The 18,027-nt window shown below is 54.0% G+C and overlaps 1 protein-coding gene across 4 annotated transcripts in view; it reads left to right on the forward strand.

Annotated features, from left to right (window-relative positions):
• Positions 1 to 12,290, forward strand: part of CPNE5 (copine 5) — a gene marked incomplete at both ends in the record, with an annotated part of 89,748 nt that extends 77,458 nt beyond the window's left edge. For all 4 annotated transcript variants that reach the window (XM_082663581.1, XM_082663582.1, XM_082663583.1 and 1 more), the window contains 8 exons: positions 3,122 to 3,183; positions 6,294 to 6,340; positions 7,962 to 8,143; positions 9,053 to 9,180; positions 9,422 to 9,524; positions 10,296 to 10,353; positions 10,783 to 10,856; positions 12,072 to 12,290. In XM_082663581.1, the coding sequence (XP_082519707.1) occupies positions 3,122 to 3,183; positions 6,294 to 6,340; positions 7,962 to 8,143; positions 9,053 to 9,180; positions 9,422 to 9,524; positions 10,296 to 10,353; positions 10,783 to 10,856; positions 12,072 to 12,290 (873 nt within the window). The remainder of the gene's footprint in view (positions 1 to 3,121; positions 3,184 to 6,293; positions 6,341 to 7,961; positions 8,144 to 9,052; positions 9,181 to 9,421; positions 9,525 to 10,295; positions 10,354 to 10,782; positions 10,857 to 12,071) is intronic.
• Positions 12,291 to 18,027: the final 5,737 nt, after the last annotated feature.

Genomic DNA, 18,027 nt, shown 5'->3' on the forward strand with positions numbered 1-18,027 from the left:
GGTAGATGTGTAAGAGACACATCAGGCCCTGTGATACAGAATGAGAAATCCCAGAGAGAAACTACCATGGGGACTTCCTGTGGAAGGAAGAGGAAAAAGAGTCGCATTTATTGGGCCCTCTGGGAAATTCCCCATTTAGGTGCTTTTCACAGGTTGTTTCCTTAAGAGGCAGACATTATCATCACCTCATCATGAAAGCGGAAACCAAGGCTGCAGGCAGGGAAGTGACTCAACCAAGGTCACAGAGCTAGAAGGTGGTAGACATGGCAGTGAGCACAACAATTAAATTCAGAGCTTGCAGCTGTTGTGGGCTGTACCCCTGCTTAACCATGACCATGCTGGGATTATACCGGCCCAGTGGCTTCTGGGGGCTGATCTTCAGGACATTCGTGCCTTTCTTCAACAAATATTTACTGTGTGCTACCATGTGCCAGGTGCCTTTCCAGACACGAGGGATACAGCTGGGAACAAGAAAGACCCAAATCCCTGCCCTCCTGGTGCTTATTGTCTAGTGGGGGGGAGACAACACGAATATACACACAAATACCTGTGTGTGTCAGGTGGTTGTGATTGCTGTGGGAGGAAGTAGGGTGAGGTAAATGGATAGGGAATGCAAGAGATGAAACTACTATTTTATTTAGAGTAGTCAAGGAAAGCTTCTCTGAGAAGGTTACATTTGAGCAGAGATTTAAAGAAGGTGAAGGAGCAAGTATTGAGGATATTGAGGAAAAAGAATTCTAGCTGTAGGGATCAGCATGTGCAAAGGCCCTGGGGTGGAGTCCACCAGTGCATTTATAGAACAAACCAATGTCTTTGCAGTGCAAACGCACCCAAGTCTGTACCCTTCGTGTCCCTCCCACTCTAGAGGGCCACAGCCCCATCTCCTAATACAGCCAGATGTAGCCATTTGAGTCAGGCCAACTGCAACTCCAGACTAGAAGAGGTCACAGACAGGGAACTCCAGCGTTCCTCCAAGGAACCTTATTTTCTCCATCTGTAAAATGGGGCTAATACATCATCCCTCCCCTGCTTAATGCACAGGGTGGCTGTGGCAGACACATGGGAGATGCAGGACTGTAAACTGCAAAGTACTCTGCTCCTTCAGAGGGGGCTGACCACTGCTTCTCTGATTGTAATTGTTTCACACGCAGGCTTGGAGTGATAGTTCTTTTGTCTGAAGCTGCAGTGTTTCTCAGTGGGGATGCTATCAGTATTTGGGGAAGAATAATTCTTTGTCTCACAGGACTTCCCCATACATGGTGGGATGCTTAGCACCCCTGGCCTCAGGCCATAGCTAGCAATAGAGCCCCAGTCATTGTGAGACCCCAAAACTCTCCCTCACATTCCCAAATGCCCCTAGGAGAGGCAACACGTTCCCCAGCTAAGAAATATTAGATGTACAGCTGAAAAAAAAAAGGTTGAAAACCACTGATCTCATCCAGCTTTCTTACTTTAGAGATAAAGAGACTGAGGCCCAGAGAGGAGATGTGATTTGTCTCAGGTCACACAGTGAGTTAGCGACAGAGCAGGACTGGGCTGAGGTCTCCTGACTTTCCCTTGCTCCAGTATTTCCTAATCTTTACCATAAAAAAATCACTCAGGGTCCAGGATGCTTGTTAAAATACAGATGCCCAGGCCAGTTCCCTGGGGTTCTATTTTAGGAAAGCCAGGCTGGACCCCAGAAATCTGTATTTTGTGCTTCTCATACCTTACTTACTATGTGCAGAGTCTCCTGGGGATCTTGTTAAAATGCCAAGAATCTGCGTTTCTACTCAGCATCAAGGTGATTCTGATACTGTTGTTCGGGGACTGTACTTTGAGTACCAAGTCCCTGGGTCAATCCATATGGCCAGGCAAGTTAGGCAATTACTTCGTCCCAGTGCCTGGAGCAGGGTTCAACTCTGGCTGCAGGTTAGACTCATGTGAGGAGCTAAAAAAAAAAAAAAAAAAAAAAATCCAGGGCTGGAGCCCTATCCCAGAAATCCTCATATTATTGGTTTGGGGTCCTCACTCCAGCTGCAAGATGTTTTAAAAGCTTCCCAGGGAGTCTAGTGACCACAGTCAGAGTAGAGGCCACTGTCATAGTCCATTCCTAGAGAAAGGAGGCTTTGTCCATCCAGGTGCCTAACACTGTAACCACAGCGAGTGGGGGTCTCCAAGGCCCAGCTCAGTACTCACAGACCCTCCCATTATTCGGGCTAATGGCTGGTCCCCTTTGTCAAGCAGAGGCACTACCTGGCCTCCCACTGAGTTGATAAAGATGACTGAATCTGTACCAGGAGGGGCCACCCCAAATCCTAGAGTGGAGTTGTCTGACACAGGTAAAAGGTTCCCTGCCCCAATCTTCCCTCATTGAATTGATTTTAGCTGCCAACCTTTTCACTTGTTTCCACCATCCTAAATCATTTTCATAAAGAGCTGCCAGGTAACTACCTGTCTTTGGAAAGCTGTTGCCAGAGAACTGCCAGGGGCATAGATCAAGAGACCTCTGCTTGGGAGAGGGGGCCCCAGATGCTCAGTTACCTCCAGGGAAAGGACAGGCTGTTTAGCAAGAGGGTCTTGTGTCTGAGAGGGTAGAGATCAAGATGCTGGAGGGATGAGGTGGGACAAGTAAGATTTAAAACAATTGCAGACCAAAGAGACACATTTCAGGATTAACAGTTAGCGGAACATGGAAGCATGGAGCTTGTCAGCATTGACAGATCTTAGTCCTATGTCAGGAAGACCCCCCCCTCCCTCCACACTCCACACCCGTGTCCACTCAGGGGAAACTCGATTCCTTGGCTTGAGCCCCTGTACTCCAGTGACAGAGACAGGGCCCTTCCAAAGATGCAGTTGGCATCAAGGTCAAGAGCACAGGGTCTGGCTCCAGACGGACCTGGGTTCCCATCTCACTCGGCCATGTCCTGGTAGTGTCCTTGGACACACCGCATCGCTTCTTTGAGCCTCAGTTTCCTTGCTTGTAGAATGGAGATAATAATAGTACCTCACAGAGTTGTTGTGGGCACTGTTTGCAATGAAGCAGGCAAATGCTGGCGCGTGCTGGGTGCTCCATAGCTGTCAGCAATGCTCTCCCTCTGCCTAGTGCTCCCCGCTGACCAAGCGTCTTTTTGTTTTCAAGGTCACACTGCTTTCTTTTGCTGTGGAGTCAGAGTGCACATTTCTTGACTACATCAAAGGAGGGTGAGAAGAGATGCAGCCTGGTTTCTTCGGCCTCAGGGAGAGGGAAGGGGCCCCGCACATCGACATGAGCAGCTCTGGCCCCACCTGGCCTCTTCAAGGCCATGGCCGAAGACCGCGATCGTGGGCTCTGAGCAGACCCTCAGACAACTCACGCAGAGCCCTGCATGCCCCTGATCCTGAGTGGCTGCAGAGGGCACTACTGAGCCGCGGAGGCCAGCCTGGGTCCCGTGAGGTCCCTGTACCGAGATGGGACCTGCAGGTGGTAGGGACTCCATGACAAAGAGAAATGGGCTTAGGGAGGTGGAAAGAGCCCCGGTCTAGGAGGCAGGAGGCCCAGGCCCTAGGCCCCTCTTTGCCTTGAATTTGCTGGGTTACTTTGGGCACATCACTCTCCCTCCCTGGGCATCAGTCTCCTCTGCACAGAGAGTTGGAATTAAGTGAATTCTAAGGTTCCTTCCTGCTCTGAGCTTCTGATACCGATGGTCTCTCTGGTGGGGGGTGGGCAGTGATTAACCTTCCCAGTGTCATTAGAGACCTACAAAGGGCAGGAGGAACTGGGAAATGAGCCAGGGATGGTCAAACACAAGTTTAAGGAGCAGAAAGAACCAGAAAGGTCGGCATCCAGGCAGGCAGAGAAGCCTGGTGGCTCCAGCCAACAGCTCATGGAAAGAGAGCCTGACTCCAAGGTGAGGTCCTACCCAGCACGCTCCCTGCCAGGACAGGTGCCAGGGCCGGGTGTGGGTAGCCGAGCCCACAGGTGCAGCCAGGTGAGTGATTACACCTGTCTGGAAAGGAGACAGGCAGGGCGGTTGCCAAAGGCTTATCCCAGCCAAGCGGGCTCTTGGCCGCCTGGTTCTCTGGGGCAGAGGGAAAAGTCAGGCCCTGGGAAGCCACACTTACTTTCTCATGACAAGGTTCCCTGCTGCCTTGAGCCTGCAGCGCCCAGGTCTCGAGCTCTCCTCCTACCCCCTGAGCACATGACCTTCCTGCAGTCACCCACAGGCTTTCCTGCCCCTCCTCCATGCCTTCTCCAGGCCCTGCCCTGGCTCCCTTCCCCCATCAAAACTGCTCTATCTGCTCTCCATCTATTAAGCAACCACCCCTTATATTCCATGGTAATTTTCAAACAATCCTCATCCTGTTTATCCTTCTCATTTGCATAGTGCCCCCAATTTACAGAACACAGTGGGCTGGGTGAAGATGATCATCTCCATTTTACATGACGTGTCCGAGGCCCCAGCACTTAGTCGGTAGCAGGGTTCTTTCCGTCACCACATGCCACATTTCTTCCATAGTAATGAGCCCACCTCGCAGCTCCCAGGTGAGGTGTGATAGAGATGGATGAGTTGAAGGGCTGGGTGCTGTCTCATTGAGAAGGAGCTCACAGAGGCAAGCCCTGGCTTTCGTCCTCTGCTGTCTTCACACTCACCTGAGTGAGAGGCCGATGTGTGTGTCCAGGCAGGCAGCTGCTGGAGGCCTCTGTCTAGGGATTCTCTCCTGCCTGGCCTCCCTCCCCCGCCACCCTGGACCAGGAGGAAGGCTGTGGGTTCCTCTGCCCCCACGTCAGAGTCCGAGATGGAGCTAGTTGCTGAGCAGCCTGCAAGGAGTACCTTTTCCACAAAAGTAGCTGCTATCCAGTCCCTTCCTTCTCTGAACTGTTTCAGAACCCAGAGCAGGGTTTTTACTTAAGGAGTAAAAAAAAAGCCTGACTCTCCCCTCACCCTTTATTTGGAAGAGCCAGGCCAACAATGTCCCTCAGCTGTAGTCCTGCAGTCCAGAACCACCTCTTGTCGTCTTGTGGCTCCTTCTCCCTCAGAGCTTGGAGTCTACTGAATGCTCTGTCCCCAGGCAGTGGACGAGGGGGAAAGAGTGTGGGGAGGACTGTCTCTGGCCAGCAGACCCTGGGTGGGGTCTCCTGCTAACCATGTCCTTCACGTTTCCTGGAGATTGAAGGGTCCCTGAGCAGCAGCTCAGCTGTGATGAAGTGGAAAGAGTGCTGTGCTTTCTGATAGGGACCATCTTCTAAATGCAGGTGAGGTGAGCCCTGCCTCATCTTTTTTTTAAAAAAAATAAATTTATTTATTTATTTTTGGCTGCATTGGGTCTCCGCTGCTGCGTGCGGCCTTTCTCTAGTTGCGGCGAGTGGGGCTACTCTTTGTTGCAGTGCGCAGGCTTCTCATTGTGGTGGCTTCCCTTTGCTGCAGAGCACGGCTCTAGGCGTGTGGGCTTCAGTAGTTGTGGCTCACGGGCTCTAGAGCACAGGCTCAGTAGTTGTGGCGCACGGGATTAGTTGCCACGGCAGTAAAAGTGCCCAGTCCTAATCACTGGACTGCCAGGGAATTCCTAATTATCTTTTCATCTTGTGATTCCCCCAAGCACCTGAAGGATTTGCTAAAAGAGATTCCTGCACCGCACCAAGGGATTTGGATTCAGTAGGTCCACGGGGGGCCTGAGACTCCTCACAGATTCCCAGGTGATCCTGATTCTGCTGGTCCGTGGGTGCTCTTCCAGTAGCGCTCCTACAGAATTTCCCACAGACCCACAGACTGGCTTTTACTGGCCGCATCCCCCATGGTGTCATTTAACATATTCCTCTATCCCCTGCGTTTCCTGTAAACAACGAGTAGATAGTTCTGGAAGCTCAGTTAGATTCCAGTTCAGTTTTTTGGCAAGACAGTTTCATTTGTTCTTCCCTCAGGAGATGCACAATGCCTTTTTGTCTTTCTTTTTTGCCAAATAAGTTTTAACCCTGAATCTGACTCCAAATTTGCACCAGGAACACAGGGAAACCCTACTTCACTGGCCTCAGGTGGACTCAGGGGCAGGGTTTGGAGAGGAAATAAGAAATCACAGCCATGTGCCCAGCAGAACATAATCATCTTCAGAGAGCTGTCACACTGCCTAACTCTTTTGATGCTGACAGCAGCCCTTTGGGGGAGGGTGTAGCTGATGATACTATCCCGGTTTTCCAGAACTGGAGATGAGTGACTTCACCAAGGCTACATACCTGACAAGCAGTGGGGCTGGGGTGGAAGCCAGGTTTCTCGCTCCCTGTCCAGTACAGGCCTGCCTTTGTCCAGGTTACTCTCCTGCTGTTCTTCCTCTTCTAGGACCCAGATCAACTTCACGGTGGCCATCGATTTCACAGCCTCCAATGGTGAGTGGGGGCATGGGCAGAGGAGCTGAATGAGGGCTGGGGGCCTGGAAAGGGGAGGGCTTTTCAGGGCTGTGGTAGTTGGCCCTAGCTGGGAGCAGATCTCCCATACCCTCTGGCCTCATCCTCACCGCAGAGGAGGAACTTAGGCCTAGAGGACCAAAGATGCAGCCAAGGTGGCGAAGGTACCCCCAGATTGGATCATGGTCACTAACAAATCTGGCCTCTGGGCCTACATACCCTGAGCCACAGCCTTGCCCTTGAGGATACCCACTCTCCTTAGGGCAATAGGACAGCTTCTCTGGGCCCATGGAGAGCCCTGGAGCAGAGGTATTTCCTCACAGGATCAGATTGCACAGCCCCTGTGCAGTTCACCCCACAAGCTGGAGGGGAGAGCCAGAGGCAAGACTGAGCCTTGTGGTCCTCAGGGAGGCAGGAATGCCCAGGAGCTCCGATCCTCACCCTTGCTCGGGCTTCCTTCCTCCTCTGACATTCTCCAGTGTCGGGCTGTGACCAAGTGGCCGGGAGCAATCAATGCCAAACTTTACACTGTTAGAAACATCACAACCTTCCTTGGACTCTGGACCCCCATTAGCAGTGCTCAATGCTCATTTTTGTGCCAATCAGAAGATGCCCAGGTCTCGTATTCCACAGGTGTGTCAGAAACACCCCCCCTCATGGCTGCGGGCCCTCCCATCACAGAGTGGTGGGATGTCAGAGCTGGGAGGGGCCGTAGTATTCATAACAGTGAGGAGAGTTATAATAACATCTGTTTAATCCTCACAACAGTTCTGTGAGGTGGGGACTGTTATTACCCCCATTCTACAGATGAGGAGACTGAGGCTGAGTGGTTAAGAAACTTATGCAGGATCACACAGCTGGTAGGAGGCAGAAAGGATTAATACTTGACTGTCTGTGCTGTACTGCCTCTTGTTAATAAACGAGTAACTAAAATATGGACAATATTAGTGGTGACAAGGGCTGTGGAGAAAAACAAGTCAGGAAGAGGGATAGGGAGTATGGAGGAGGCTGTAACTTTCAATAGGCTGCTCGGGGAAGACCACAGCAGACCTCAAGAGGTGAGGGAGCAAGCCATGTGCACATCTGTGGAAAAGCGTCCCAGAGCAGAAGAAACAGCCTTTGCCGAGGCCCTGAGGTGGGAATGGTGAGAGACCAGAACTGAGTGAGTGACAGGATGGTAGAAGATGAGGAGAGGGGTAACCGCAGGCCAGATCAAGTGGGGTTTTGTGGGCCCTTGTAAGGACTTCAGATTTAATTCCTGGTGAGACGGGAGCACTGGGGCATTTTGAGCAGAGAAGAGGTGTGATTAGCTGCCTGAGTTTTGACGTAGACTCACTCTGGCTGGTATGCTGAGTATGGACACAAGGGTGGAAAGACGGAGATTGGGCTGCTGTAGTCCTATGAGCAAGAGGGTGGTATCATGGAGGAGGGGAGAAGTATAGGTGGGATTCTGGATGTATTCTGAGGGTTTAGCAGCCATGATTTGCTAAAGGATTGAATGTGTGGTAAGAGAGAAAGAAAAGGGTTCCCTTGGACACCGCATTCTGAGCCTGGTGACTTGGAGTGTCCAGGCCGGCAAATGTCCCCATGGCCTGTCTTGCAGGGAACCCCTCGCAGTCCACGTCTCTGCACTATATGAGTCCCTACCAGCTGAACGCCTACGCACTTGCACTGACCGCCGTCGGGGAGATCATCCAGCACTACGACAGCGACAAGATGTTCCCCGCCCTTGGCTTTGGGGCCAAACTACCCCCTGACGGCAGGGTATCCCATGAGTTCCCGCTGGTAGGAGGTCCTGGGAGAAAGGGCTGAGGGCTGACCAGGCTGGGGGTGTGGTGACGGGCCTGGGGTGGGGGGCATTCCCATCCTGCCCGCCTAGGGACTTGAGGTGCAGTCTTTGCAGAGGTAGGCTGCCTGCTGGATGTAGGGGAGCTTGTGTCAGAGCTTCCAGAAACCCACTCCCCACCTCAGTCACGAGCACGTCCCCTCCAAGTCTGAAGCCGTCCACAGTGGGCTCTGCCCTCCTTTTCCTAACAAGACCCAGGTGGAGGTGGAGTGGGGATGTGGCTGAACTATTCCGCAAGGCCCCAGAAATGAGGCTAAAAGGTTGTGGGTTGGGTATGGACAACTGTGGGTAGTTCCAGGAGTTCCCTGGGTTGGTCTGAAATGGGGGCCCTGTAGAGATGGCTCCTCAGGCCACCTCCTTTCCCTCCTTCCCATGAGCTGGGGACACTCAGTCGGTTGCTGGATCACTCACAGCAAATGTCCCTCCCATGCCCGTAGGGTGCCAGGCACTGTGCTGGGCACAGGACACAGGAGGATGGAGCAGCTGCTGGCCCTTCCAGAGCAGCTCAGACTCTGCAGTCATTTTAGGGGGTAGTGGGTTTGCCCGAGGTTCCCTAGGCATCCAGGGCTCTGGGGGTCAGGGGGATGCTGTCTGAGCAGGTACAGGGAGTAGGGCAAGGAGCAGGTCTGGACCCTGCTCACCTAGAGCATGTGCTGCCCTTCACGGTGGGCCCTGAGTGCTCCCTCCCCTGCCCCGAGCCTCCGAAGCCCCACCAGAGAAGAGTCTAGGAGAGCCCAGGCCTGCTGACCTCCCCAACCCTGGCTCTGCCCCCACAGACCACCCAGCTTTCCTCCTTCCCATCCCTCCTTCCTTCCTGGGCTCAGCCTCCTTGCCCTCTGTGCCCCCAGAACGGCAACCAGGAGAACCCCTCATGCTGTGGCATCGATGGCATCCTGGAGGCCTACCACCACAGCCTGCGCACGGTGCAGCTCTACGGCCCCACCAACTTCGCCCCCGTGGTCACCCATGTGGCCAGGTGAGTGTGGCGGTCACTGGACCATCCCCACAGCTTGCAAGGTGCTTCCTCCTACCACTGTCCTCCTGGGAAGGCGGGAGGGAGTGTCCCTTCCCACTGATTTGCTTTTCAGGGAGGCCTGACCCTAAAGAGACCCCCTCCCACCGAAGAGCTGTCCCCACTAGTGTTAAGGGTCCTTGTGTTGGGGGGATGACACGCCCAGCGTCCCACCAGACAGACCTCTGACCCCACCCTGCCCCAGGAATGCGGCCGAGGTGCAGGACGGCTCCCAGTACTCGGTGCTGCTCATCATCACGGATGGGGTCATTTCAGACATGGCACAGACCAAGGAGGCTATCGTCAATGTGAGCAGGGATGGGGATGGAGCATGGGGAAACCTGGGGGTGCACCTCCCCTCCTCCTTTAGGGAAACCCTTGGGGCATGACTTCTCCTCTCCCTGCCCTCTTTGGAACCACTCCTGGCTTCTTACTGTAGAGCCTAGAGGGCCAGCAGTAGGGTTTTGGCGGTAGAGGGTGTTCCGGCTGATAAAGGATCTGGCTGGCGAGCTCTCTACCTACCTCTTCACATCACACTGGATGGTCCACTCCATCCAGACTCCCATGGTGCCCTCATTAACCCATCTCTAGGGCTGCTGCCCCAAACCCCAGCCTGGCTTGGCCAGGTAGAAGAGGAGGGAGGTCCAAGGAGCGGGAGGCCCAGGAACATGGCTCTCCCTACCGGGTCGTCTCCCTATATAGGGGCCCCAGCCACAGCTGGCCCTCCCTCTGGGCCCACGTAAAAGCTGTCCCACATGACGGAGGTCCAGAGGCAGAAGAGGGGACAGGAGTGTCTTGCAGAAGCAAACCTATGACCCATTTCTCCCTCTCCCTCCTGCCCTCTCCACCCCCTCTTCCTCTCTGGTGTCCCTGTATCCTTGGCTATCCTCTCTCCTTCCTCCTCCCCCTTTTCTGTGTTTCTCTGTGTGTCTCCATCCTTCTCTCTTCCATTTCCTCCCTGTCCTCCTGCCTTTCTTCTTTTGACTCACCCCTTCCTGTCCTTACCTGTGATCTCCCGTTTCTTGTAACTGGCGCCTCGGCTGGGTACCACCCCGCCTACCTCCCATGTTGTCTCCCAGGCTGCCAAACTCCCCATGTCTATCATCATCATCGGCGTGGGCCAGGCAGAGTTTGATGGTGAGTCCCCACCCCCCTAGATGTTCCCCCCAGAGGCTTCAGGCCCTTGGAAATGTCCCCTCCCAAAAGAGTGAGAGCTCACACTGGGGTGTGTGCAGCTATCTGGATGAGCAGGCAGGGTGTGAGTGTGCGTTTGTTTGCACAGGGAGGGGTGTGTCAAGGTGTGTACCGCACACCCACACACCAAGGCTGTGGGGAGGAGGCCCCAAGTCACTCCTCCCTGCTCCACCCTGGGAGCCTGTGGAGGGTGGGGGAGTGGCACCATGGGCTAGAAGTCAGAGACTCGTGTGATTGGGCTCCTCCTATCTCCTGGCCTCAGTTTTCTCATCTCTAACGTGGGGGTCTGGGCTGGCGGTCTCTGTCCTGCCAGGCCCAGGTGCCCACCAATTAGTCCCCCCACCCCATGCCTTTGCCCCTCCCCCCCCACAGCCATGGTGGAGCTGGATGGTGATGACGTGCGGATCTCCTCCCGGGGAAAGCTGGCCGAGCGGGACATTGTCCAGGTGAAGCCCAGACCCTGCCTGCCCCACAGAAAATGCAAGAGCCCCTCTAGGCAGGCTGACCTAACTCCCCCTTCTAGGGGCTTCTCTGGAAAGGGGCCCTGGAAGGAGGCACTGGGAGCCCTAGAATGGCTTGGCCACACAGAAGGAAACAGGAGTCAGTCTTAGGGCTGGACCCACCTCTACCACGTCTGAGACTCACCCCTAACACTGTGTTGCCCTGACTGGAATGCTCTGCCATGCCCTCCCTAAGCCCCAGGCCTCCAGGGTCTCCTGTAGAGCACAGAGGCCTGATTACTTGTGCCTTCTGTTATTTTCTGCTGGGCTGCCTTCCTAAGTGAGATGGCAAACCCCATGAAGCGAGGGGAGGTGTCTTTAGTGTTGCTGCAGCCCTTTCCAAGAACGAATGTTGCTTGGTTGATTGAATCAATACCAACGTCTCCATGTAGGATGGCAAATGTAACGAGCAGACAGGTCTTTGTCCTCAGGGAATCCCAGTCCAGTCAAGCCTCAGAATGCACGTCAGTAAGCACATCCCTTGTGAATCTCTTGCACACGGAGTCCCTAGTGCTTAGGAGATTCAGAATAAAAAACCCAACATTCTCCATACCACCCCCTCCCCCATTAAAAAAATTAAGGGGGAGGGGCCATTCCAGGTGTGGAGACCAAAGACAGGGAGCTAGAAACTGGAGCAAGGGCAGTCTGGGAGGTGGGACCTGTGTATACAAAGGCCTGGAGGCAGGAGTGAGCCTGAGGCACTGGGAAGGGGGGCAGACACCTCCTGGGACAAAGCCAGAGGGGCCCGACTGTAGGTGTTGGCCCAGAAAGGGAAGAGCAGAAGCAGAGACAGAGAGCACCCTGCAGGAGAGGTGGGAGGAGACCCGCAGGGCCCATTTTCCAGAAGCCAGGGGATTCCTTCAGCATTTCCTGAGTGCCTGCTAAATGCCTCTGCTTGGTGCCAAGACTGCAGAGATGAAGGGATCTTGTTCAGTGGTGTATTGTTTCCTGGCATGAATAGGTGTGCAGTAAGTTATTTGTTGAGTGAATGACAGAACAGGGACTATGATACAGTCCCTCAGAGAATTCACCATGACGGGGAGGGCTTGAGTGAAGTGGGCAGAGGCTGGGGAGAAGTGGGACAGGATCCCAGACCTGGAGATTTGGGGGACTGGTGTCCAGAGGGAGACCTCGCCTGACCCTGCCTCCCCTACTGGACAGTTTGTGCCCTTCAGGGACTATGTGGACCGCACGGGCAACCACGTGCTGAGCATGGCGCGCCTGGCCCGCGATGTGCTGGCTGAGATTCCTGACCAGCTGGTGTCCTACATGAAGGCGCAGGGCATCCGCCCTCGCACCCTGCCCGCGGCCCCAGAGCGCTCGCCCCCGCAGTCCCCCACCCGCACGCCCCCTGCTTCCCCCCTGCACACGCACATCTGAGCCTTGTCTGCTCAGATGGCTGGGGCTTAGGCCAGTAGAAAGGGAGGCGGGGTACCCAGACCCAGCTACAGACCATCCTGCCCAGCCTTTGGAACACGTGTGCCTGGGAGGCCCACAGGGGGTGGGGCTTCTGGAGACTCCTTCCCATACTGCCCAAGCCCCTAGAGTTTGGGGGTACGGGTGGTGGAGGTGGGGATCTGGGCCCCTGCTCTTCTCTCCTTTCATTGACACCTGGTTCTGGACCAGCCAGGAAGATGTTAATCAGGACGACTGGGGTCCCGCTCAGCCCACCTGAGCTATTACCTGGGTAGTCCCGTCTGCTCCTATATCACCCTGAAGCCTGGGCTAAGCCTCCCACCTCCAGGCCCCCTTCTCCCTCCCCTCCTCCTGTGGTGTCTACTCCTATACCTGGCCCCTGACCCCCACCCAGTATCTATCCTGTCCCATTTCCGGTGAACCCTGTGAGGCTGCTGGGTTTGCAGGAGTGCCTAAACATGTGACCCCTCGTTGGGACCCTTGCATGAATTGGGAGTCCTACAGACCCATGAAGGGGATGCTGTGATAGTAGATGGAGGCCACATGGTGGGCAAGGAATGGAGACTTTTCAGGCACAGAGTCGTTTCTGGTGCCTCTCAAGCCCAGTATGACTCTGGTTCTAGAACACAGATCCACAGGCCTCTCCCTGGTCTGAGCCCGTAGGTACCTCCACAGTTGGCTCCTGGCTCCAGGAATCCCCCTTTCTCCCCGGAGACTGCCCAGGGTCCTTGGGGCACCATCTTCTGCTGCCCACCTGGAGGCCTGGGCAAGAAGCAGCCCAGCTCCAGCACTCCCACACTGCCCCTCTATCCTATGGGGATAGGGGATGGGAGTCCTGGGTTCAAGTTCTGCCTCCAGCCATTGCCGGCTGTGGGAACCTGAACAAGTCCTTTCTACTTTCTGGGTCTCAGTTTCCACATCTGTAAGGCAAGAGGGTTGACCAGATGACCCTGGGTTTACCTTTAGCTCTGATACCCTGAGAGTCCACATTCATCCCACGCCCAGCTTCCCCCATCCCACTCCTCACCAGTGCAACCCCTTAAGGCCGTCTTGGTTTTAGGGTCACCCTGTTCCATCCCATCACCCTAAATCCACCCTCGTCCTTCAGCCTTGGGCTCTGGCGTCTGAGCCTGAGCCCTTGCCCCTGCTGTGGGAAAGGTGAGAAAGATGATCTCATCCCTGGGCCCACCCAGCTGCCCAGCCTTTACCCACATGGTCATGCATGCCAGTCCCTCCTGCCGCATGGGGCTCCTCAGCCCACTGAACCTCCCGTTCCTGGGTGGAGACCAGGCCCTACCCCGTCTGTTGCCAGACGCTGCTTCCCTTCCTGTCATGCATGATGGTGGTGTTTCTATGCTGTCTGGTCCTGTGCCTGTCTCTAAGACAGTCTCTGTGTGGAATTTGCCTTAAACTGAAGTAAATTTGGTTCTTTTACTAAAGTTCCTTGTTTTCCTTTCTCCTGTGAAAAATAGCACAGATGTTGCTGTGTGACAGAGTTCAGGTTCTCCTCTCTCTTTCTTCCATCCTTTTGTTCAAAAAAATGTACTGAGCAACTACTGTGTGCCAGGGTCTATGCTAGGCACTGAGGATGCAGCAATGAACAAAACATAGGCCCTGTCTCCACATGGAACTTACAACAGACACACAAATAGGACAGGGGAAACACAGTAAGCACATAATAGGTAAATAATGTAATTTCTGGTGGTGATAAGAGTCACAAAGAAAAATAAGAGAATAAGAGGATAGAGAATGACAGGATGATATTTTAGATGAGGTGGTCAGGGAAGGAGGGCCTTTCTGAGGAGATGACAGTTAGATGAGCCCCGAGAAAATGAGAGAGGGAGGCATGCTGATATCTGAGGCACAAGGGCTCCAAGGAGAAGGAGCAGCAAGTGCAAAGGCCCTGAGGTGTGTTTGAAGAACATTAAGGAGGCCAGTGTGGTTGAAGCTGCATTAAGGAGGGGAGAATGCAGGAGATGGGGTTGGGGGTAAAGAATCTGGAATGTGCAGGGCCTTGCAGGCCACAGAAAGGCCTTCAGCATTACTCTGAGTGAATCAGGGAGCCACTGAGGAGGTGAGAGAGGTGAGTAACATGATCAGATTATTCCGTGGGTGACTTTACTGCATCTGATCACTCATCTCTCAACAAGTATTTACTGAGCATTAGTGCCAGGCCCTGCTCAGGTTGGAGACACTGTCTCACACACAGTTGCACCCTCATGGGCCTAACCCCTGCTCTGGAGCAATAAGCAAGGAGATCCTACCACCCTGGGGTATCAACACCAAACCAATGAGAGGGACCAGGATCTGTGGCCACCAAAGCGGGGCTCTTGGGGCAGCCTAAATGCCACACAGGTCATGTGCCCAGGATGACTTACTGCTCCTCTGTGTGATGGGACTGTCACTCCTCCCTTGCGGGATCGTTGTGTGGTCAGAGTGACACGTAGATGTGCACGCATGAAGCGTGTGACATTCCCAGGGCCTGCTGCACTAGATGCACAGTAAACACCACTTTCCTCCTTGTCCCTCTTCACATATAAGTCCCTGTGACCATGAGGGACCAGGATCACAGGGAAAGGGGATTTCTCCCTTCTCTGGGTGAGTTTGCTCTCAGATGAGCCCTCCAGGCAGCCTTTCCCGACCAGCACATCACAAGAAATTGGTGTTAATTATACCAAAGTTTGGGACTTGCTTGCTTCTTAGATGATTTTATGGTAAATTAGAGCTGATTCACCACGGTCCTTATAATTAGATGCCCCTCTGACTTGCATTCCGATCCACTTTGAGTGGGTACCGGCTGGAGTCATAGCTCGAGAAGAAGAAAGTTCCCATAACCAGCAGCCCGTTTTTACCTCACCTTGGGCTCCCGTGGGAAAGCATCGGGAGGAGAAGGCCGCCTGGCAGGGCAGTCGAGGCTCAGAGCTGCTGCCACTGGTGCACCGAGAGTGTCTTTACTGTGCTCAACACGGTAGCTGGGTTCTTTCCCAAGGTGTGTTCCACGGAACACTGGTTCCCTGGCATGGGTTTTGGGAAACTGCCCACTCTGAGCCCCTCTCAGAGAGTCCCCATGGCCTTCAGGGTATTAGAGGCTTTGATTAGTCCTGTGGCAAAGAGACTATTTTGACTTGGTTCATCCCAGTGTTTTCTAAGCGTTTTGACCATGGGGTCAGGGTGTGTGTGTGTGTGTTTGGCTGTAACACTATCACCAAGCAGAACATGTTGTCTTGGGAATTTCAGTAGAGACAGTCTCCCTGGTTCCCAGGCCAACACAAAAGCCTGAGGCTTTTTCCCAGGAGGCCAGAGGAGGTCATGGAGTTGGGGAACTTCTCAGAGGGGATGGGGTAGGAGAGGTGAAGACCTCCAGTTGCCTCTGGAGAGAAGGAAGGGGCCTCAAAAGGGGCCCCTGCCCCTGCCACATCAGGAAGAGAAACCACAGAGAAGAAAGGAGGGCGTTTGGAAATTCACAGGCCCAGACTCACGGCTCCATTTTGACTTTACTTTATGATATTCCTTTATTGGGCTGAGAGGTGTGTGTGGGACAGAGCTGGGGGAGGACAGGCAGAGAAGGGAGAGGCAACTGAAGGGTCCCCCTGGGCTGTGAGCCTCTACCCAGGCAGCCCATTCAATCCCCAGGCCTTACCCCAGGACTGAGGACCCCAGGAATGATCAGCCCCCAGATCATTCCTCTACCCACTTTTCTGCCTTTAGAAGTCCCTTTACCACTCTCACTTCAAATGCCCCTGAATTAATAAAAATAAGATTATAATAATAGTAATGACCAACACTCATATGTACTTACTAAGTACCAAGCATTCTTCTAAGCACTTTATATGTATTAAGAAAGTTTACCTTCATAACAACACCATCAAGAAGGTACTATCATGATCCTATTTTCCAGATGAGAAAACTGAGGCATAGAGAGGTCAAGGGACTTGTTCAAGTCATACTACTAGAAAGTAATGGAGCCTATAGTTATCTGTCTGAGCCCCAAGGTGGAATGGGATCAGCGACCTAGTTGCCATTTAATTGCTGTGTCACCTTTGCTGGGCTACGCCTGCTCTCTCTGGATCTTAGTCTCCCAACTGGTAAAATGGAGGGGATGGGATCTATGTCATAGGGGTCTCCCCACCTCTCTTGAATCTCAGCTCTCCCATCAGCCTAACCTCTCAGACCCCCGCCAGACCCCATAGGCTTCCTGGGGCCCTGTTATGTCCAGGCTGGATTCTCTCTATCGCCACACCAGCCCCTCCCACATCCCTGGGATGCCTGGCTGCCATTGGCCTGCAGAAGAGGTCCCTGAGCCTTGCCTGGAAGGGGCAAGAGAGGTAGAAGCAGAGGATGGGGCTGACAGCACAGTTGGAGTAGGCCAGGATGGTGGAGAGGCTGGATGCCACAAAAGCCACCAGCATGGCAGGCAGGTCACCCACAGCTGCCACATAGCCTAGCACAGAGCAGGGTCCCCACATCTGCATGAAGACCACCGGCACCACAAGGATGAGCCCTGTGTTCTCCCGGTGCTCCCAGATGTTCTACCCCCGGGGCTACGGGTATGTCTCCACAGGAGCCAGCCCAGGTGGCTGAAAGAGGAGCCCAGCCCCATCATGCAAGGCAGGAAGGCCAGAGCTCCCAGCAGGGTGAAGTAGCAGGAGGTCTGAGCAGGGTTCAGGAGCAAGAGGCAGGCCTGGGCCTCCTCCTCCACGACCACTCGCTGGAGCAGCCAGTTGGGTAGCGATGCAGTGAGCCCCAGGACCCACGTGGCCCCACAGAGCAGCAGGCGGACACCCAGGCCAGACGGGAGGGCCGCGTCAGGCCAGGCCACTGCCACGTGGCACAGAAGAGCCATGGCCACCATGCCATAGAAGGTGCAGAACATGGTGGTGGTGTTGGCAGCCTGGCTGATGGTGCAGATGGTGGGTCCCAGCCACCAGTCCTGCCACAGGAAGCTCAGCAGGAGCACAGGCACCACGCCGGCCAGGAAGAGCAGGTCAGACAGCGTGATGCTCGCCGTGAGGCTGTTGGTCAAGGTGAGGAGTGGGTGGGGGGCGCCCAGACCCCGGCCCACCGCCAGCAGCCCCACCTGGGGACGAGGCCACAGACCCCGGCAAAGAGGAGTCGGAGCAGTCGCTCAGGTGTAGCTGTGAGCCCGGCGGTGGACGTGGTGTTGGCCTCCATGCTCCTGCTCTGGACACACAAGGACAGGATAGAAACCTGCCCGAGGGCTGCCTCCCTCTTTCCCTGTTGAGCCCCCTCCTTTCACAGACCCCTGCACACAGTGGGTGCCCTTGGCATGCACCAGCCCCTTTAGACCTCACAACAACCCATCAATTCCCTGGGTTCAAATCCTGACCCTGCTCCTTGGGAGCTCCATGATCTCGGGAAAGTTACCTCATGTTTCTCTACCTCAGTTTCCTCAACTTTAAGGAAACGAGGAAATAAAGGAAACAAAACAGGTGTCAACAGTAACTGTCACTAAAGGATGAGATTCAGGTAATTTTCATTTTCTTCTTTTTAATTTCTGTGTTTCTAAAATTTCTGCAGGGAGTACAAATTGAATCTGATAAACATTATTTACATATTTAGCATATATATTTAGTATATATATTTATTTATTGTGTGTATATATATATATATTTTTTTAACAAAACCTTGCCCTGCCTGTGAAATGAGCAAGTTTTTTTTTATATCTTTATTGAGTATAATT

The sequence above is a fragment of the Grampus griseus genome (genome assembly GCF_964374135.1).
Source record: "Grampus griseus genome assembly, chromosome: 10".
Taxonomy (NCBI): domain Eukaryota; kingdom Metazoa; phylum Chordata; class Mammalia; order Artiodactyla; family Delphinidae; genus Grampus; species Grampus griseus.